The 22,772-nt window shown below is 36.2% G+C and overlaps 2 protein-coding genes across 4 annotated transcripts; one reads left to right on the forward strand and one right to left on the reverse strand.

Moving 5' to 3' along the window:
- Positions 1–1,403: 1,403 nt before the first annotated feature.
- LOC129928991 (uncharacterized) lies at positions 1,404–17,646 on the forward strand. Of its 3 annotated transcripts, none has more exons than XM_056045621.1 (3): positions 1,404–2,004; positions 3,259–3,377; positions 15,491–17,646. In XM_056045621.1, exons 2-3 carry the CDS (start codon positions 3,293–3,295, stop codon positions 16,291–16,293), a joined length of 888 nt encoding a protein of 295 aa, XP_055901596.1. In that variant the 5' UTR covers positions 1,404–2,004; positions 3,259–3,292; the 3' UTR covers positions 16,294–17,646. The 3 variants fall into 3 exon arrangements, with proteins under 3 accessions (XP_055901596.1, XP_055901598.1, XP_055901597.1); XM_056045623.1 differs by lacking the exon at positions 15,491–17,646 and adding an exon at positions 7,519–8,518; XM_056045622.1 differs by lacking the exon at positions 1,404–2,004 and adding an exon at positions 2,011–2,064.
- A 796-nt stretch (positions 17,647–18,442) lies between these two features.
- LOC106058017 (uncharacterized) lies at positions 18,443–22,067 on the reverse strand. Its single transcript, XM_013215393.2, has 3 exons — positions 21,788–22,067; positions 20,827–21,033; positions 18,443–19,737 (listed from the first exon to the last, which is right to left on the reverse strand). Exons 1-3 carry the CDS (start codon positions 21,992–21,994, stop codon positions 18,880–18,882), a joined length of 1,272 nt encoding a protein of 423 aa, XP_013070847.2. The 5' UTR covers positions 21,995–22,067; the 3' UTR covers positions 18,443–18,879.
- Between the last annotated feature and the right edge of the window lie 705 nt (positions 22,068–22,772).

Genomic DNA, 22,772 nt, shown 5'->3' on the forward strand with positions numbered 1-22,772 from the left:
TAGAACCTATTATCTGTCTAAACTATACAACAATAGAACCTATTATCTGTCTAAACTATACAACAGTAGAACCTATCATCTGTCTAAACTATACAACAGTAGAACCTATTAGTTGTCTAAGTTTGGTGCCCTCAATGTTGACGACGCTGCTTCAAGATGCCAATCGCTGGGTGGCTATTTGATGGAGGTGGATGATGACGCTGAATTTAGAATGGCAAAGAAGCTAGCATTAAGCTACAACGTGCATATAGCGTTTATCGCTGGAACGGATAAAACGCTTGAAGGTACATGGATCTTTCCTCGAACTGGACTTAATGCGACGTACCTCAATTGTATTTTAGACCAACCTGATAATTATTATGACAAAGATTGTCTACAAATCGTGTTATTTAATTGTATGAATGACTTTGCATGCTCCTTTGCTAATGACTTCTTTTGTGAGATAGAGGTTTCACCGTCTACTTGAAGGCGACCATAAATTATAGTGTATTGGCATCTATATGCTAATGAGGAGTGGAAGAATCAATGATAGAAACCATAGACTGTATATATATATAGTCTATGTAGAAACTAATTGAATCTTTCTTGGGACAGGTCTAGACTACACCAAAGTGTACGAACACAAACAAACACAATCTCTATTTATCTTAACTCATTGAATTTCTCTTTTCTGTTAGTAATTTTTAAAAAGAATATAAAAAATAAAACATATTTTTAATGTCGCGTACGCGTGAAGGTTTCTTACTTGTTTCATTATCGTGTTTTTACAAAGCTTATATCAGCTCAATCTGCCTGTTTGTGTGTCTGTCTAGACCAATGTTTGTACACGTTATTTCTCCGACACCCAATCTCGGATCAAACTGAAATTTTGCACAATTATTTCTTTAAAGTTTAAACTGACAACACGTGAATCAATTTTAAAAAAAAAAGTTAATTAACTATTGGTAATAAATTACTTTGTTTGGTATCTCAAACAAGTGGAAAAAAAAGTACTTGACTGAAGTGGTGGTATAAGCTAAATAAGTCCTCTTTATCGTTTGAGGCTTACTACAAATTTAATTACCTGACTGATCCAAACTAATTGAAACACTAAATAAAAGCTTTGTTGTTTTTTTTAACAAGTATTTTTTGTTTGAATATTTTGCTTGTTTTTGTATAAGAACTAGTTTGTGTTTTTTGTGTTTGTTGTTTGTTAGACGTCACACCATAGTTTCCTGTACTTCCTCTAATGGAGAAGGAATTCCCACTGTGGGGGTTCTTTCTGCCCTACCGTGTCCACTGTTTTCCCGTTTTAACGGTACGTAAGTAGTAAGTAAGTACACAATTGTATTAATCAGGTTCGATATTCTGGCACGTGCTTCGCTCATGAAGGTTCTTGATTTAGCGGCATCGCTAATCCTAGGCGTATCCTATGTATCAGAGTGTTAGGCTTGTGCATCGCTAAATCTAGGCGTATTCTATGTATCACGGTGTTAGGCTTGTGCATCGCTAAATCTAGGCGTATTCTATGTATCACGGTGTTAGGCTTGTGCATCGCTAAATCTAGGCGTATTCTATGTATCGGTATTAAAATACCTTGCCCTGGAGCACATTTTACTCACTACGCTTCTGTACTACACACAACCTTACTAAGACTAAAATCACTTATCTAATATTTAAAAAAAATGTTATACTTTTAAAGAATGAAGTGCAGGCAGTGGATGTCATCAAACGTTAAGTAACGCTGCTTCCTTTTCAGAATTGCAAACAGAGTAGTTTGCTGTGACTAACACTTCTACTTCTTGGAAGGCAGGAAAGAAAAAACATACTTTAAAAAAGGTTAGGATTTCCTTGAATAAAATGTTGTCTTCGCTCAATGCTTTTTTTTTACTAGAAACATCCGTGAAAGTGTCTAATAGTTTCGTCTCACTGCAGTGCTTGTGTTGAGTTTGACATTTAGTCTAGAGGGATCAGACAATTCTGTAGGAACATATGAAGTCAGGAATTAAATAGAGTTGAACTTTGGTAAGTCAAAATATTATTAATTAGAGACATTGACAGAAAATTACAAGAAGGAAGTCACTGGTCAGTACTCAATTTAATGTTTATTAATCAGATTTTAAAACTTTTTTTTTCTATTATTAAACAGAATACAATTATTAACAATTAGTTAAACTTTAGGCTTTATGATATAAGGTCTAACTACGAATTTGGCAAATAAAATACACATTTCTTTATAATTACATGTTTGTTATAAGAATCAAAACTATAGTTAAGGTACCAACTAAACATTGGAGGAAGACAACCCATCTAGTGTCCTTTAATCATTTTCATATTTACTATTACAGAAGAAATATAAACGATATTTTCACTTCTTGAAAAAATATTTATATCAAAAGAATACACTAATAGCAATTATAAAAGTATTAACTTGAGTTTTTAAGTATTACATAAATAAGTACAGTAACTTCTTCCAAGTAGGCCCCCACAATTTTAATACCAACGTCACTACTACAAGATGTCTGCCTGGTCGTGAGGTTTGCGCGCTGGACTGTCGTTCGGATTTATCGATGGTCGAGGGTTCAAATCCTGCCCGCTCCCATCCCCCGTCGTCCTGCGGGAGGTTTGGACTAGGAAGTAAACTATCTTCAACTCTGAAGGAACATCCGAAACATGTAAAACATTTAACAAACAGATCTATATTAACTCTCTCTTCTTTATTTTTATTTTCAACATGGCCACATTATGCTCATTACTATCTCACTGCCCTGTTATGATTAAGCTTCAATAACTTTGTTATTTGTTAGCAGAAAATGTTGTATTTTGGTAAAGAATTAAAGGGAAACGCATGCTCGTTTTTATATAACACAAAGTCAAGTCTATAAAATTAAACATAAATTTAATTTAATTGGGTCAAATCAACGATGGTATCGTCAATTAGGAGAGAAAGAGTTAATAATCTAGAACCTCGTTGATTTCCCACTGAGTCATTATAATCAATTGAAATTCTACTTTTCTAGCTGTAGATAAGATATTCGTGCTTAGATTGTGTGTATTATCCAATGGTAAACTTCAACACTGCTATTACTAGCCAGCCACGCAGTTCTCAACAAATCAGAAATATTTTGTTAAAAAAAAATATTTAAAAAAATTTATCCATTCACCTCTGTTTAGTATTTACATTCTTATACACCATTGATTACAAACTCACTTTTATCTTTTGTATATTTTTGTGGTACAGTAAAACTTTTAAAAGTAGCGTATCACTTTTCTCTTTAGACAGCAATCTAGTTCGTGATCTTCTTGAGTTAATATGATGACGTCAGCTCAAGTCACAATGCCCAGAATAAGACGTGTAACAAACCTACTCCTTTACATCGTCTGTCTGGTGTGTGCAGGTAAGATGTATATAAAAAAGTAAAAGTTCCCCTTTCAGACCTTGTGGTCTATAGGGCAGATGATGTAGAGGTCATCTGATTCTGTGGCCTACGGTTAACGAGGGTGTCATGTGGCCAGCACAACGACCAACCACCTTTTTCTTTTCCCCAACGAATGTCAGGTACCCCTTAGAGCTGGGTGGACTCAGAGGCGCCCAAGGATCCCGAAATAAAAATCCCAGCCTTCACCAGGATTCGAACCCAGAACCCCCAGTTCAGAAGCCAAGCGCTTTACCGGGCCTCCAACTAAGATGTACAACTATTAGTAATAACATTGGCAATTGGACACAATAATGATCAGGACTTAAACCAAATTTTTTCTTCTTCCTCGTTCCAATCTTTATGTTGGAGCGTTCAGATGACCAATACATGAGATGAAATGCGCAGCGGTTTCCAAAATGAGGGAGCTCTCCGTATAGTTTTTTTTTATTTGGGGTGATTCACATCATTATTTAGTAGCTATTGTGACATGTATTAGTTGGGAACCACGGAGAGCACTTTACGTTTGTGTCTCACGTGAAAAACACGAATTCTTAGTTGCATTGTGGATAAGAAATCTCGTTTTGGGGAATTTGACCACATGGTTAGAGAGCAGTAGTCGCCATGTTCTAAACTTTTAGGATGCCTTACGTAGTTGATTCAGTGATTTTAGTATTAGTTGTGTTCTTAGAATATTTCATTGGATTTGTGAAGCATAATGTGAATCATTTATGGCTGGAATGGTCCGTGAAATGTTATTTTATTTTATGGTGCATAAAACTTGTGTGCTAAACACGGCCTTACTTAATGAATTGTAATATGTGTTGTTCTGTAACTGGAATGAACATATGTGACATTAAGTAGTTCAAATCTCAAGTAAAACAAGGCATCTTTAATTTTAATAATAATAATAATAATAATAATAATCTTTATTATCCGTATGGAAATTTGTCTTGCAATTTGTGCATTACACCAAACAAAAAACATTATAACTATAAGAAACCAAAGTGCACATTCACACCAGACTCACTCATAATTAACATGTGACAAGGTTTATACCAGATTGTTCTTATTTAATGATTTGATTGCCAGGGGAACAAAAGAGTGTTTGTGTCTGTTTTGTCTTTGCCATCGGTGTCTTGTATCTCTTTTGTGATGGTAAAACCACAAAATCCTGACACAATTATTCTAATATACAAAAATTCTTGTCACAATAAGAAGTGCCAGGGTGTTTTGGGGCCAGTGTCTTGTTCAGGCCTCTTGGTAAAGAATGCAGTTTTGAAGGACATGGTCAGCATTTTCTGGTGACACTCCACATGGACAGATTTCACTGGTTCCAATTTTGAGCTTCCGGTACATATGCTGTCTCATTCTGTTGTGTCCGGTCCTGAGTCGAAAGATTAGACGTTGATCTTGTCGGGATAGCTTATAATATGCGTTATCTTTTTTGGGATTCGTATGAGAGCTTGTCCATATCAAACTAATAACAAAAATAAAAACCAACAAAAACAAAGCAAAAAAAAAAAACAACAAGTTCCTCCTTCATGAAACTAATCCCCTTTTTTTTAAAAAAGCAATGACTTCGTTGTTAATAACTCATAAATGATAAAAGATAAATTTAAAAAATTACCTCATCCCCACTTCCAACCCCCTCCCGACCCCCAAAAACAAATCCTGCTTACGCCCATGTATGTACAGAGCAAAGAAAATAGTTTGGTGTTAAAGGTCCAGACTGAAAACATTTAAAGTCAGACTATAATACTTCATCTAGATAGAGATATGGTGTCGATATTGTCTGTTGATTAATTGTATAACTATCCCCACTTCCAACCCCCCACCCCCAACACTCCCCGAAAAACAAATCCTGCTTACGCCCATGTATATACAGAGCAAAGAAAATAGTTTGGTGATAAAGATCCAGACTTGAAAACATTTAAAGTCAGACTATAATACTGGATCTAGATAGAGATATGGTGTCGATATTGTCTGTTGATTAATTGTATAGCTATTATATACATATGTGTATTGTCACTAATTAATTCTAGTAGTCCAGCTAATGATTTCTTACTAACATGTTGCCAAAATAATATTAAATTCTGTGACAGTTCTCGCAACTAACTATTCATAATCACACAATCTGCCCCATACATAACGTACCTGTACAGTATGTCTGCCTGTGATCACTCTCATTCAATGCTTCATACTTGTATTATAGCTTTCTGAATACGACCAGTGTAAACATAGCAAGATTTTCTACGGATCTAGAAAATGAATCCAACGATTTTTCTAGCAATTCGACAGTTTACGTATACATCTATGAAGAAAATATTACTAGGTAATTGGCCACACAGGGAAAACTCTGGTTTGACTGTTACAATCAAATCTCATCTATATTTCGAACCGACGTACGTCAGCGGGTATTATTATACGTATCCATTAAAAATGGAAGTAATAGAATTTCAGGAATCTTCTATTCCAGTGATGCCAAAAATACGACCCGCGGGCCAGATCCGGCCCCCAACGTCGTTTCATCCGGGCCACCAAAACGTCAGCACAAAGTATTGAACCCCCCCCCCTTTTTTTTTGTTTTTTAAAAGAAAAAGGTTGAAAAATGTATCTTACCTACGTTAGGACCTACGGATTGGTACCATGACATTTAATATTTGTGAGTTTATGAAATGGGAAATTGGAAAGCCGAAGTAACAAGTGGACTGAATTTAGAATCTACCAGGAAAAGTTGAACGGATCTTGGATCTTGGATCTTGGTTTGGGCCGCGAATAAAAATATTGTTAAACTACGCCTAGAGATTGGAGGATCGATGGGAATATTACAAAAAGAAGCAAGAAAATTAATCGTTGGTAAAATGAGCTACAATGCTGCCATAAGAGAAATGAAGCAATTTTCCGACGCGTAAAAAAAGATGACTTTTAGTATTCCATTAATTAATGTAAGTACTAGATGCGCAAGTTTCTAATAAAAATGTTTCAGATCAATTTCGTGTCGCTTTTGTAATTTTTAGGTCCGAAATAAAAAAAATGCCCGCAGGTCGAATTAGATTGGGCATCACTGTTGTATTCCACATCACTAGATTAAGTTTTCTAGTCTAGAGTAATTGGCCTCCTTCAGTCGTAGAACGACTATGGTTCATCTCAGAGCACACTTCCTCGTGTGGTTGTGGAGCCCTATTTTGGAGAGACAATCCCGTCCACAGATAGCACAGGTTAAGGAGGCTTTTGCTTCGGTGGTAGAGGAACTGGCCGTTTTTCGGATTGTACTTTTTTCTTCCTGAGCTGAGACCCATGTACTTTCAATGTCCATAGCTTTTTTGGTCACTGTCTCTCTCCATCTGTTGCAGTCTAGAGCTATGTCTTCCCAATTGTCAGTATTGATGTTCACTGATTTGAGGTCACGTTTTATTACATCTATGTAACGGAGGTGGGGGCGACCAGTTTTTTTTTTGTGCCAGTCGCGAGTTGACCATAGAGGATGACTTTCGGGATGCGCTTGTCCTCCATCCGGCAAACATGTCCAAGCCAGCGCAAACGGCGTTGTCTGAGGGCTGTAAAGATGCTGGGAATACCTGATCGCTCAAGGATCTCAGTATTGCACAATTTCTCTTTCCATGTGACATTCAGGATCCTACGAAGACATCTCAAATGGAATGGGTTCAGTTTTCTATCTTGGTCTAGAGTACTGTCTTTAAATATTGCCATGTCTGGATCTGGTATCACCAGACTAGAATTTTATATTCTCTTGAGTTTTTTTTGTTTTGTTTTTTTAGAGTGGAGGTGGGGGGAATCGAATGGGGTAAAAATGTAGGTTATGAAGAGCAAAATATTCAGACCTACAAGAGTCTAGCCACTTTGTAAGATTACAATTGTTTTAAAAAAAACATATGTTGCATGTTAAACTCTTAACAAGTCTGAGCCAGGGTTAAGCCACAAATGTCATTTGTATCTGTGATTTCGTTATAAGTTTCTCTTATTTCAAACAGCTTAGAGCCATTCTCTGAGACCGACCAGCTTGAGATTTGTTTTCCAAGCGAAATTCAGTACATTATTATTGTCATTATTTCTATTCTGTAGGGCTATGTAAAAAAAAATAATATCTTTTCTTTAACAGATGGACGTTTGCAATTCCAGGCTACACCTAATTTTATCTCTATAAATGCAACGAAGTATTTATCTTTCAAATGTATTTGGAGTGCGCTCAGAAAGGTGGAGGTGATGCACATTGTAAAACTGACAAGCCAAGGATTTGAAAACATGGCTACTTTGAATTATCCAGATGACACAAACATGACATCCGTTCAGACGCACACCAGACATGACACGGAAGTGACCTACTTTAGACACCAGGACTCATTTACTTTGTCCGTCTTGTTAGTAAAGCCAAGTTCACTGGACGCTGGGACATACATGTGCCGTGTGACTGGAAACAATGCCTTGAGATCCTTCTTTCAGGTCAATGAAAGTTTAAATGTCACACTGAAAGAGGATTGCTCTCTAGACCTAATGTATTTTGGGCCTAAGACATATAACAATAGACAGTACTATTTGTCGAAATTTATTGTACTTGATGTCAAAGCCGCTATTTCCAAGTGTGGATCGCTTGGTGGCTATTTGATGGAGGTGAACAACAAAGCGGAATTGAACATAGCACATGAGCTTGCAGTTAATACTACAGTAGACAGAGCGTACATCGCTGGGTCTGATGAGAATCAAGAAAACCTTTGGATTTATCCTCGGACTAAACTCAATATGACTTTTACGCGGTGGATGCCAGGACAGCCTGACAACAATACTCTTTGGGACGGTGAACATTGCCTAGAATTGTATGTGAAAGTTGGCAAAGTTATGAATGATATATCGTGCCATTTTGACAATGCCTTCTTTTGTGAAATAGAGATTTCAGAAAATTAACACAATTTGTTTATACATAACTCCCACTCAAAACAGAATGCTATGGTTACTTATAAAAACTAATTGAAACTATTCAACATAAATGATTAATAATGTTTTTAGACAGGTTATAATCGTGACATTTTAAATCTCCATGTTACTAGGTATGTTACCTGATATGTAAATAATTGCGAACAGTTTAGATATTTATCTCTTGGCCAGTGGCGTAACTAAGGGGGGGGGGATGGGGGGGGAGAATTTTAAAATCCCCCCGGGCCCCCACCTAGGGGGGGGCCCCCAAATGGGTGTCCGAAATTTTTTTGTAAATACATAAATTAATATATTTGATTGACAAATAGTGTCAACGGGTGTCTTTTTTTAATCAACATTTATGGATTAAATTTATCACAAAGACTAAACCTAAATATTTTTAAAATATTTTTGCCGCACAGATCAGTCTTTCTATGCAATAGTGTGTATCCGTTTTAAACTTTATTGCCACGAATAAAACTGCATGATATACAGCGAATTCCAGGTATCTTGTTACCTTTACTAATAATAGATCTAAATGGCGAGTATTATATGGCTACACTAATTAACCTTGAAGCAAAATTTACAGAATCAAGTATAACTAAAAGTTATTCTTAACAATGTTAAAATTGTCCATTATTCGGGTTTGGCGTCTATAATTTCAGAATTAAACTTCACACTCGAGTTATTACCCCTTTATTCATCTTTCCTCAATCCAATGGAAACTCTCTCTTTTTATTTACATCTAATGATCTAATCCTTTTGCTTTCGCACAAAACATAAACAAAAAATAATGACGTAATATCATATAATATTAATACATCGTCCTATTGAAGTTATTATCACACCCTTCCTTTTAAAGTTCTTAGTAGTGATATCTACTAGCAGGGCCGGCCCTAGCATTTGCGGGGCCCTATGCGAAACGGATCGCGCGGGGCCTAGTCTGGGTAGGGATAAGCATAATGTCAAAATTATTATTTTTTGAATTAGAAAATAGGCCTACTTTCGTCTTTGTAATAAATTTTTATCAAATGAAAGCTCGCACCCTCGAAATGCCACTTTTTATTTATTGGCACCCCAAAACGTCAATTTCGTCTATTCTTCAGGAGATTTGAATAAATTCAAAAAAAAGTTCAGGACTTTATCGTATATTTTGCATTTTCATGAGATTTCCTGGAGGCCCTGAAAAATCAGGAGGTCGCGAAAACCCTGTTATTTTATATTCGTTATAATTGTTTAATTTAATAATGTACACTTGGAATTAGCGCGGGGCCTATGAAAGCGCGGCGCCCACTGCGACCGGCACTGTCTACTAGGAACTTTAACAATTCGTCCACTTCTGGTTGTCTTGACTGAACAAGTTCTCTAGACGTTGGTCTATAACCGTCTGTTTCGTTTGTAGCAACAGTTTGCAGTTCATTGTCTTCATCGGTATCATAGTACCCAGAGATGTCTTCATCGAAACTCTTATTTAAAAAGCGTTGATTTCTTCTGTATGTTATTCCATTGTTTGTCTTTATGATGTAAGATCTGGGTGCTGAATTTTTTTTTTATGACAACTGCTTTCTGCCATGTTTGACCTAGACGAACTCTCCGACAGAATAATCTTTAGGTAGTCTTGCTTTAGCATCGTATTTCACTTAGCTTTTCATCTGTCGTTCATTGAGTAATGTCTCTGCATTTTCAGCTATCAATGGTTTCAATAGTTTGTGATCAGTTGGAATAATTCCCTGAGTCTTCTACTCGTCAGCAGTTGTGATGGTGAATACGGCAGTCCACTTATCGGAGTATTTCTATACTCGAGCATAACGACATATGGATCTTTCCCACTTTTGTATACTCTGAATCCTTTTGCTTTCGCACAAAACATAAACAACCAACAATGACGTAATGCCATATAATATTAGCACAGAATCTTATTCATGCAGTGGAAAATTACGAATTTTTTGCCAATCTTGAATTCTGGTCAAAGCTCCTGTGCCCAATTAATATAGTTCGGAAGAAACTACAAAAGTCTAGACTGCATATACGGGAAGCTGCTAAAGAAATTAGTACCCTTTCATGCTTTCTGCAAAATGATGAGAAACTGACAAAAACCCAATCCATCGAAAAATCAAAAGAAGGTAGTGAATACTATGGATTCCCTGTAATCAAAACAACCATATGAAAGAAAAGACTTGATGGGAAGTTGAGTTCTAATGTAGGACTGTCAATACAACTGCAATTCAAACGTTTTGCAACAGAAGTGCTGGACAGATTTCATATGGAGATGAAGGGCAGATTCCAAAGGCTGGAAAGAAAATGGATACCTTTGGGTTTCTTCTTGAACCAAGACACCTGTTAGAAGACACGCTTGTGACAAACTGTGCTACTTTTCCTGTTTGTTTGATGAAATAAATGGAAACTCGTTTTTTCAATGATGTCATTGATGGACGAGCACTTTTCATCAACAAACAGTAATACAATCACCAATAGACATATTGAGGAAACAGGCTTCATATGGGAATTACGTGTGCTCAGACTTTGCAACCTCCTCCGAATACTGCTAACTCAGGCCACTTCTATTACGTCATGTGAAAGAAAACATTAAGAAACTAGAACAGACACAAAATAGAGCAGTGCGATTCATAACAAACGAATATTCACATTTGACTAGAGTAACACCTTTAGTAAAATCACTAAATTTAGAAAGCCTTCAGGACAGAAGGCTCAAAAGTAAAGTAGCAATAATACATAAAACACTGAACCATAATCTTCAAATACAAAAACAAAATTTAATAAAATACTCTGAAAGACACAAAGATAAAGGCACATTCCTCGTCCCATATGCTAGGACAAATTTGTACAAATACTCCTTCTTCCCTAGTGCTATTAGAGCATGGAATGGGTTGCCTGAGCTAGCCAGGAAAACCAGTGACTTGGCAGAATTTAAGTCATTGGTTAATATGCATGACTAAATGCATGACGCGTAGGACGTAATCATCTTCTTTTTTGAAGTAACGTCTGTATTATATAAGATAAGATAAGATGTGAGAGATCATTCTCAAAGCTCAAGTTCATCAAAAAGTATCTCAGGAGCACAATGACGCAAGAAAGGCTTATCATGGCTTTAATGTCAGTGAAGTCACAAATACTAGAAAGTATCGATGTAGTTAATGTTATAGATGTCTTTGCTGCACAGAATGCACGACGTGAAGCGATATCAATTTAGATTTGTCGCTTGTGCATTATTTAACTAATAAACAACGGTATTATTCATTAAAAGAGTCTTGATGATTACTTTTTGTTAAGTTTACTGATATACTGAACCAATTTGATTTGAGGCTTATATATTTTTGCGTACATTATCTCATGTCATATGTCGAATGTCAAAATGCAAGGGGCCCCCAAAGAGGTCAATCCCCCCGGGCCCCCAAATCCGTAGTTACGCCCCTGCTCTTGGCAATAAACTGAACATGTGCAAATTAACTATTTCAGTTAGAACCGGATAATCAAACATCTCTAGCGTCCCGAGTGTCACCCTTGGTGTAGTTAAGGGCAATTTTTTTAAATTTTGCTATCTGAAGATCGAAAGTAGTCGTTAGTAGTCGCGGTGGCTGAGTGGTAAAGCTCTTTTCTTCCAAATCAGAGATCTCGGGCTCGAATTTCGGGGACAAATTGGATTGCAAGCAATGGATTATGAAATTGTAGTGATCTAAACGTGACTGACAGACAGCAAGATCAAGCTAATTAATAGTGGATTTTCCCCTTTTTGAGGGGCCACTAATATTTTCATTTCCGTTTCAATCATGCAGTGTCATCATGCAGTATCATCATGCATTGTCACAATCACGATCTGCTTACTTGTCCTCTTAAGTAAAAAATGTAGCACTTGAACCACTTGCAGTCTAGAGCTTGTTTTCTTTCTCAGTGGTCATGTCCTAACTACGGCACGCGGGTCATATCCGGCCTGTATAGCCCACATTACATTATGAAGCAGCAAAAAAATTATGCCATTGCACTGGATTATTTTATAGCGGCTACCAAATGGAAAGGCTGCTATAAGTGTTTTGTGTGTTGTTGTTTTCCGTCCGTCCGTTCGTCTGTCCTTTCGTAATGTTAGCTGTGATATGTAAAACAATGAAAATATAAAATGTTATAATACTTTGCATTTTGGAAAGTTAAGGAGCAAAGACTATGTTTTGAAAGGGAAATGTTTTTATTTCAAATATATTGTGCAAGACGTTTTTTTTTTCATAAAAATTCATAACTTTTAAAACAATACATAAACGAAAGGAGGTTATATTAATTAAGAAATGTAAATCCTTATTTTTATTTATTTGTTATATTTATGGTTATAGTTTAGTCATTTGTCAAATGTAACCCTTAAAACGCGTGTGGTAGTTTAGCCTCTAAACATCAAAATTGTAATTCCATTTTGTATGCACTCATTGTTAAACAGCTCAGAACTTTAAGGGTTAATGATATTAAAAAATCTGTGCATTTCCTATTTGTGTGTTTTTTGTTTTATTTTTGGTGTATTAACTACTAAGACTTCGCAGAAAACGTGCTTTTTTAAATTAAAAAATTTTAATTATTTAATTTCTCAATACATTTATTTAAAAAAAAAACTTAATTGTTATTTTCTTATTTATAACAGATGCACTGCACCATAGACCAAATAGTAATAGAGTTGGGCACAAAAGCCATCTGGTCCCTTGACGAAATGGATTTAGTTCTTCCAGAGGCCATACATTTAAATAACCTTTTAGTCAAGTCTATGATAGGAACTCATATAAACTAAAAATTTCATATGGATTAACTTTCTGCATTGTATTAGAAAAAAAAACGCTGTTTTTGTTAGTGTTTACAAATTTTATCACAACTTACTATGTCTGTCTGTTTGTCTGTCTATCTTGTACAGATTTTGTACACGATTTTTTTTTCTCATGTCCTATTCTCGGATCAAGTTAAAACTTTTTACACAATTTGAATTATTCATTGTCCATAACAAAATATGAATCAATCAAAAAAATTAACAAATTAATGAATTAATTAGTTATAATTGATTACATTTTTCTTAATTTTTAAATTAAAAAGGGAAATAAAACTTACAAAAGGAAAAGATGTGGCTGTAAATGTAAAGTTCTTCCCTTAATATAAGCTATTCCAAAAGTTTAGTTTTTTTAAACATAATTTTCTTGATAATGATATATATAAAACTACCATACTATGTTTTAAAAGGAACAATAAAAAACTGCAACATTTTAGTGAACGAAACCGGTGCAAGATAAGACTTTGGTAGGAAGTTAATACTTAATAATTCAAAACTACTGTCACTTCTTTGGAATATATTCTGAGCAGCGATGTATTTATACCACTAGTCTTTCTAACATACATTTTTTAACTTCTAAGGTTCATGCATAATTTCATTTAAAAAAAAATTCCTTGTGGATGAAAGAGATGCATTTTAAAACACTCTCACGTTGGGTTGTCATATCTAGGTTTTTTTTTGGTGTGTATTTTGTTGGTGTAACTGGTCTAAAAAAAAACCTAGATGGAGTGTTGATAAACAATGACTGTTATGAGGTGTGAAGTATTTTCTGTTCCCTGCTGTACAAAAATCAACTCACTCTGTCTATCTGTATGTAGGTCTGTCTGTCTGTCTTTCTGTCTGGCCCAAAGTTTTGTTACACGTTATATTGCCCGATATCCAATCTAGAAATTTTGCAAATTATCTCCTTTACCTGACCACACAAGAATCAATTTAAAATTAGCCAATTAGTTCCTCACTCATCTTCGGACTCAAAGACAAGCCTTATTGTTACTATCGTTGGTAATAAATTTGTTTGGTTGGTATCTCAAACAAGGGAAAGAAATAGTACTCGACTGAAATGGTGGTATAAGTATAAATAAAGTCTATAAATAGAGTCCCCTTTATACATTGTTGTTAGAGGCTTATTACAAATTTAATTGCATGACTGATTTAGGTAAATAGGTACACCTTATGTAAACCTTTTTTTTTTTTAAATATTTTTTGTATTTGCTTATTTAAGCTTTTTTCGATCTTTGCACAAAAATAATGTCAATATAAAGGAAACAATAGACATTTACTCTTTGGCATAAGCCCAGCTTTCAACGTACTTTACTACCAATATGCACTACCCTGTATGTAACTGCCTTTTGAAAATTATATGCATTTATTTGCATACATTACCGAGTCGCGGTGGTTGAGTGGTAAAGCACTTTGCTTCCGAACCAGCGATCACGGGCCCGAATGTGCTATGTCTTCTCAATGCCCAGTGTTCACTGTTTGAGGTCTCGTTTGATTACAAGCGACAGTGTATGTCTTTGTTAAACTAAGTTCGAAATACAAAGGAAAGGAACCTCAGAGTGAGATTATCACATCCCGAATCAAAAGTCTACTTCTGGAGATTCTTAAGATTATCTTAACATCATTCCTGTTAAATAGTATTTTTGGTCGAGAGGCTAAGTACTCTTGACCTTGGCTTGGCTACCTATCAAGGCGGTTCGAGCAGAGTTGCGTTTACTGAGCGCCTAAAGGCAGCACGGAAAACCTACTCCCAGATACTCCATCCCCCAGTGGCGTAGCAAGGAATTTTGGGGCACTGGGTGCTTGGCCTCTTTAGGGGCCCCTGCATTTTGACATGCGACATCATAATGTACTTAATAAGTATACATGTGTAATGTGTGGAATACACATGCAACATGGTCACTAATTTACATAACAACATAAATAGCAAGATACCATGGCATTGGCTGTTTCATATTCAATTTAAAACAAAAAATTGTACGCTCATTTGGGCTATATCAAAGTTATTTAAAAAGAATGAATTTAAATTTGGACCCCCCTTTCCCCCACCCTCGCCACGCCAATAACCCCCCCCCCCCCAACTGGTACACAAATGAGATTTGACCTAGGCGCTCTGAGCATGTGGTACACATGCATGACAGTTGCGCTATATAAAAGTTATTTAAAAAGTATGACAATAATCCTAAAGGCAGCACGGAAAAAAACCTTCTCCCAGATCCCCCCCCCCAACCGGTCCACAAATGTGATTGGACCATAGCGCTCTGAAGCATGCTATAAGCGTGAAAGTAGTGCTACATAAAAACTATACTTTCATTGAATTCATTCATTTAATTGTTTGTTTCGTTAACAGATGAACGCTTGCTATTCCAGTCCACTCCAAATTTTCTAATCATTGGTGCAACAAAGGAAGTGTCCTTTGCATGTTCTTGGACAGGCTTAGGATCTTTCAGCATAAGACGAGTGCATTCTATACAGTTAATGAAAGAGACAAACCAAGGTTTTAAAAGTATGGCTGCTTTAAAACATCCAGATGACATGAGCACCACATCAGTTCAGACCCACAACAAATCTGACATTGAAGTGACCTACTGGAAACACCAGAACTGTTTGACTTTGTCTGTATTGCTGGCGAAGCCAAGTGCTGGTACATATATTTGTCGTGTGGATGGAGTCGATGCCAAGGGATCTTCCTTTCAGGTCAATGAAAGTTTAAAGGTCACACTTAAAGAGGATTGCTCAACAGACCAAATGTATTTCGGACCTACAATACACAACAATACGAAGTATTATTTGTCTAAATTCGGTGCCTTGGACGCTGAGGATGCTGATTCTAGGTGTAAATCTCTTGGTGGATATTTGATGGAGGTGGATGATGAAGAAGAGTTCGAAATAGCTAGCAATCTAGCAAACGATACGGACGTGGACAAAGCATATATCGCCGGATCAGATTACGAAACAGAAGGCACTTGGATCTATCCCCGAACTGGCCAAAAAAATACGTTTGTAAAATTGAGTTCAAGCAAACATCATTCTAACCCAAGCACTCGGGATTGTCTAGAAATTGCATTTAAATTTGACTCAGGCATCCATGATGTCTCATGCGATAGTGACAACGCTTATTTTTGTGAGGTAGAGGTTTCCTCTTTTAATTGAAAACAGGAAGTGACGTACTTAGGAATTTGCCATCATCTAGGGGCCCTGGGGGGTGCTTAACCCTTTTTGGGGCCCCTGCATTTTGCGTAACATTTAATATTTTATGTAAAAAAAAGTGGGGGCCTGGGGGTATTGTAGAATTCTCCCCCCCCCCTACCTAGCTACGCCTCTGAAAACAAGCAGCATTTTTTCACGCTCCCTGATAGAGCTTAAACGCTAGAACCAACTCACTATTTAAAGAACTAAAAAGTACCTATTCTACAATAAGGCAAAGATGGATAACTCTAAGTGGAAGGATATAAAAAAAACAGGCTCATTTCGTCGAAAAAAAAATTGAACTTACTTTCCTGATAATCCTGATAAATGTAAAACCTGTAAATAAATGGTACTAAGAAGTACAAAATAGTTTTAACACAAACAATAGAAGAAATAATTCTTTTTAAACCAAAGCTTATCATTAGTGCCATTTGTCTGAAAATTATAGGGTTTAGCTCCCTTTCGTTTATATAAAACAAAATTAATTAATGAATTAGAATTAGCTGGTTAATTTTTTGAATTGAGTTGTATATTGTTATCGACTATGAATAACTTAACAAAATTTCAACTAGATCCGAGAATGAGAAGTGGGAAAAATATGTGTCATAGAGTAATAAGCGGACTAAATCCATATATATATATCCCCATCTCTTATGTAGCATTTATTCCCCTTATTTTGAAATCAATCAAAATAATTAATCACCCACAATTAATAAAAAACATTTTATTTGTTGATTGATTCATGTCAGGTACAATGAATGATGGTGCAAGTTTAAACTTGATCCGAGAATAGGAAATAAGAGAAAAACATGTTCAAACTTTTTACCACACTGACGGACAGACAGGCAGAGTTAATATAAGCTTCTAAATAAAACGTTGCATATCAGCAGCATATGGTTAGTTAGAATTAAAGTGAAATTCAACCTAAACGCTTTTTAAAATTATTATATTTTACTATTTAGTGCACTGTAATATTCTTCTTCTTCTTCTTGAAACTGTCAGGTAGAGTTGAGCCTTCGGCTCTTGGAACTCTAGGCCAGCCAAAGTGAACAAGAGCTCTCTCTCTTACCGGCCTGAATGAGAACAGGGTACACTGCTCTGTCTGACGGGTGGGTCAGACTCGTGGCAAGAGACCGCGTACACTAAGACCCCCGCCATTTTCCTTTTCTATACCAGGCTAACCGTGCGGGACACGCCATTTATGTAACGGCCCCTTGAGGAACAGCGCCTGGATTGTGACAAGGTTGTGGGAACTTTTTTACAATTCCACACAGTGCAATGAGGATGCTCTCGCACCCCCCTTAGGCACCCCCACGGGAGTCTTGTTTAGCCTAATCGTTTCCTCTTACGATCGTTTCCACCCGGGCGCCACTATGAGGCAGGGTAGCATGCCCGGGGCACTGTAATATAAACATTTTAAATTGTTCTTATTATGAGTATATTGAGATAATTCTTAAATTTGTATAAATCCTATACCACAAATTCATGTATGTCACAAGTATCATTGTAGATGATAGATCGTTTGTGACATTGATAGTTATGAAAATGTTTAATTAACCAATCTATTACAAAGTTTTCTTTATAATCTATTGATATATTTTTATATGGCCTTTGATGAAATCTCTACATTTACTTTTTTTTTTTTTTTTTGTTACTCGAGTTATCGTTTACATCCTCAAATCTCTACACAAGACTTATCTCCCTTCACCTTAGTAAATGTTTTCTACTAAATTTAGAAAGAAAAATTAAGTAATAACGACAAAGTTGATTGTGTTGTGTTGTGGCTGAGCGTGAGCTTGTATGCGACATGCTCTGACGATTGCATGAGTACAAGGAACGGGGGGGGGGCGGTGGCTGAGTGGTTAGGTGCTTGGCTTCCAAACCTGGGGTCCTGGTTTCCGATCTCGGTGACTTTCGGGATTCGTGTATTGTTATCGACTACGAATAAAAATGCAAAATTTCAACTTTATCCGCGGATGGGAAGCGGGAGAAAAAAAAATGCGCCAAAACGTAATAAGAGGACTAAATCCATATATATACACCACATCTCTAATTCAGTAGCATTTATCCTCTTATTTCGAAATCCAAACAAAATAATTAATCACCGACAATTAATTAACTTTTTTTAAATTTTTTTTTTATTTATTCATATGTTGTCAGGCTTCACGAATGATGGTGCAAAGTTTAAACTTGATCCGAGAATTGGAAATGGGACAAAAAACATGCTTACATTTTTTTAGCCTACAGACAGACAAATAGACAGAATGAGTTGATATACGATTGGGAAAAAAAACTGTATTGTTCTGATTTTACAATTTAAAAAAAAAAAGCATTCTTTGTTCTGAATTTAGATATTTTTTTTACAATAGCACTAAACATAGATTTTCTAGTAAAAATTTTGTTGAACGTCGAAAAATATATGTATGAAACAGTTCACCCTTTTTAATCCTCGAATATTGTATTTTCAATGAATGCATTTTTAATAAACAGTTTCTGGTGTGTAATGTAAATTTAAAAAAAAAGCGCTTGTGTCTTACATCTGAACACTCCTCATATGGGCATGTAATAACAAAGCTCAAGTCTAACATCGTTCTGAGCTCCATCTGGATAGGCTCCGTAACGCTGGTCATTGTTGTTGGTGTCCTCGGAGTCAATCAAGACAAACTCTTCGACGACATCCATCTCTCTCACCTGTTGGCACCTTCCGCCATACCTGTACAGGTAAAATGGCGACTTGATAGGTAACTTCATGAACGAATCAACATCTCCGTCTCTCCTGCAACAGAACTCGAGAGTACTGCTCAGGAATAGATCCGGTACGTCGCCTTCGACACTTCCTTTATTGCCAAAAGAATCTTCTTCGTCTATGTAAATCTTCCCTTCTTGAAATCCTCCTGGACAGTGTCCTTTCTTATCAATACAATAAGACCCATTCGGCCAGAGTGTGTCATTACTAGAAGTGCGGTCCATCTTGAGGCAGTAATATAAAACAACATAGTTTTGACCATTTTCTTTTAATAGCGTAGGCCTGGACAGATGGGACGAAACAGACACTGCATCTAGATTGCCCATGTCCTGAGAGTCATTGGAGGTTTCCAAGTGTAAACGCCACACTGGGGCGTCTCCAACGTGAAATGAGGAGCTGGACTCTGTGTGTATTTTCTTGTAGCCGGTGCGCCACTTTCCAGTATCCTCTCTCGGGCACCCAGTGGCTGGTCTTAAAAGCCCGTAGTATCCCTTGGGCCAGCTTTCATAGTTTACTAATTTGTCTGTTTGAGTGTCTTCATTGGCAAACAAAACATTGCCCAGATTAGAGTTACTGTTAGATGTACTGTTTGGCATCGTGGAAAATAGCTTGAAATTTTCTTGATCTACATTTAGAAGCACTGGGACAGCAGTTATCTTCTCCTGTTAATTAGAAAGAGTAGTTCATCATTAGAAGATTTGAATAAATGACAGATAGCTCTTTTAAGAGCTAGATAATTGGTGTAACCGGTGTAAAGCATGTAAGAGCTCTCTATTGTAAAAAGTATACGAAAATTATTGGGGAATCTTTTATCACTGTAAAAATCCAATTTTATAAGATCTTTCCCTTCTAGCAAAAAGTGTTTTCTTATTCGAAATACTAGGACAGATCTGCGCAAATGCTCCTTCTTCCCTAGTGCCATTAGATCGTGGAATAAGTTCCCTAAATCAACCAGGAAAACAAAATGCCAAATGCAAAACAATATTGTATTTAATTAATGATCTTTCTTTTGGTCTGGGTGTATCAAGAGAGTAGATCCAGACTCTAAGGGATATGGTCTGTCTGCTCCTCTATACCCTAATACTTGAGGTCATGTCTAACGGCGCTAATAACTGAGTTACAGACCTTATCCTACGAGAAGACCCATGAAACTAATTCAGACAAAACAAAGACTTTTTAATAAACTTAAAAGTCTAAATGACTTAGTTTAAATGCACCAAAACTAAAACAACTAAGGCTATATTTAAGTTTAGCATGAATGGGCTAATTCGGCTTATACCACCACATCTGTGAAGTACGATTTTTATCCCTTGTTTAATATGAAAAAAATAATTAATTGCCAATACTTAATTAAATAATTAATTAGCTTTTTCTCAATTCTTGTTTTATCAGGTACAAGAAATAATTTGATGAAATTCAACTTGATCCGAGATTGGGTGTGGGAGAAATAACGTGTAAAACCTTTTTACCAGACAGACAAACAGACAGACAGATTGAGATGATATAAACTTTGTAAGAAAACATTTGATTGAACAGTGATTGTAGAAGATGCCAAAACTTTCATTGCTGTCTCTGCAAAGAATGGTTCAAAATAGGAAAAATCTGAATTATTTCAAAAATTTAGAAATATTTAGTTGATATAAGCTTTGCAAAAATTTGTTTTTGGATTTTGATGTAAACTCACGTGACCATTCTCTGAAACTATTTAAAAACATATAGTGAAAACATGGGTGCATCATCTTATGCGTTACCTTATTGACACCGTCCAAGAAGTGACCATCACATCGGTACTTCCCGTACACTCTGCTCTCTTCAATTACTGACCAGGTCACCTGAATGTACGTGGTGTTATCTAGTGTGTTAGTCAGACTTCCTTTGACCTCCCATGTACTGGGGTCATAGACATCAATATGAGAACCCTTAGACTTTTCTATTCTAGCGATAGGTCTCCATACATCCTTAAGAAAGAATATAACAAAAAATTACATTGTGTTGATATCTAAAATAATAACTCCATATTTACAGACATATCTCTCAATACTGTAAAAATTATGTCCCTTGTTTCGATGTATGGCTGCCTGGTCGTGCGGATTGTGCGCTGGACTGTCGTTCAGATTTATCGACGGTCGAGGGTTCAAACCCTGCCCGCTCCCATCCCCCGTCGTCCTGCGGGAGGTTTGGACTAGGAAGTAAACTATCTTTAACTCTGAAAGAACATCCGAAACATGTAAAACATTTTACAAACATTTACAAAACAAAATAAATTAATAATAAAAAAAGTTACTCAGTATTAAATTAACTAATAGTTTTTTTTTAATTGATTCATGTTTTGCTAGGAAGTTAGAACTTTATCCGAGAAAGTGAAAAGGCAGAAATAGCATGTTCAAAATGTGTACCAGACAGACAGAGAGACAGACAGAGAACGTTGATAAAGGCTTCGTAAGAAAAATAAAACACAGAACTGATCGAATAGTTAGTGCAATATTAAATGTTCTACCTTGTACCTTAAAGACTGCTTTGTCATGATAAACATCGCTAGATTAAAACTAATATAAAAAATTAAACCTGACATAAAATACATGTATAGAGAAAATATAGAATATGGATAACTAGTTACATTGATAGAATGGATTGTTAGATAGATAGAAAGAAAGAGAGAGAGAGAGAGAGAAAGAAAGAAATAGTAAACAAATATTATGAAGTCATACAGACCTGTTCTTGTCTACTAACTTCTATCCAAAGAGTCTGGAAATTAACACTTAGTCCCTCATCTCTCACAGAGCACCTTAAGGTCAGTTGAACTGATGACCGCCAAGGTGATGCCGAAGACGGCAGTGGATTTAAGTCCAGCGTTGGAAGTCCCAGGCATACTCTAGACACCAGATACCACGTGACTACGAGTCCCAACACGATCACCATACCTAAGCAGGACTACGTCCGAAATTAAAATCACCGATATTGGTGTTCTGTAAGAACACTGTTGTTGTTGTTTTTCATTTCATCCTTGATCTTGACAGCATAATTAGCCACTATAATTACATCCCGTTGTTACTTCCAAGCTTATCTCCCCCTTAACCTGATCGTGTTAAATTAGCCACTAATTAAAAAAAGCTTGATGAAGTATTGATATATTCTTTGTAAAAGTAAAACAGTCAGAGTACATGATATGCGTGTAATGAATACATAAATAAATGGAATAACTTTAAGGCAGTGATGCCCAACCTAATTCGGCCCGCGGGCCTTTATAATTTCCTACACTCGTCTCGCGGGCCACATGAACGAAAAGTTATAAAATGAAATGAAATTATTCGGAAACTATTTTGGTAGAAACCTATGGATTTGATACCAAAATTAATTTTATAATGCCGTTTTTATGTTGTTGTTATATCAAACAGCCGGAGACTTTCTTTATAAAATAAATATGTTGGCTTATTATCATATTCATAATAAATATGTATATATATAAATATAATAAAATATTTTTTTTGTTTGGAAGGTAGATTTCTACACTTAGTGCCGACGTTGCCGCGGGCCGGATGGAACCACGTCGCGGGCCGGATATGGCCCGCGGGCCGTAGTTTGGGCATCACTGCTTTAAGGAATAGCTTTAGTAACTATAGGAGTCTAGGGCTTAACATGACAACCATTCAGTATGTATGTTTCTTTTTATATTTTTATAATGAGAATTCGTTCAGAT

The sequence above is a fragment of the Biomphalaria glabrata genome, chromosome 11, assembly GCF_947242115.1.
Source record: "Biomphalaria glabrata chromosome 11, xgBioGlab47.1, whole genome shotgun sequence".
Classification (NCBI taxonomy): Eukaryota; Metazoa; Mollusca; class Gastropoda; family Planorbidae; genus Biomphalaria; species Biomphalaria glabrata.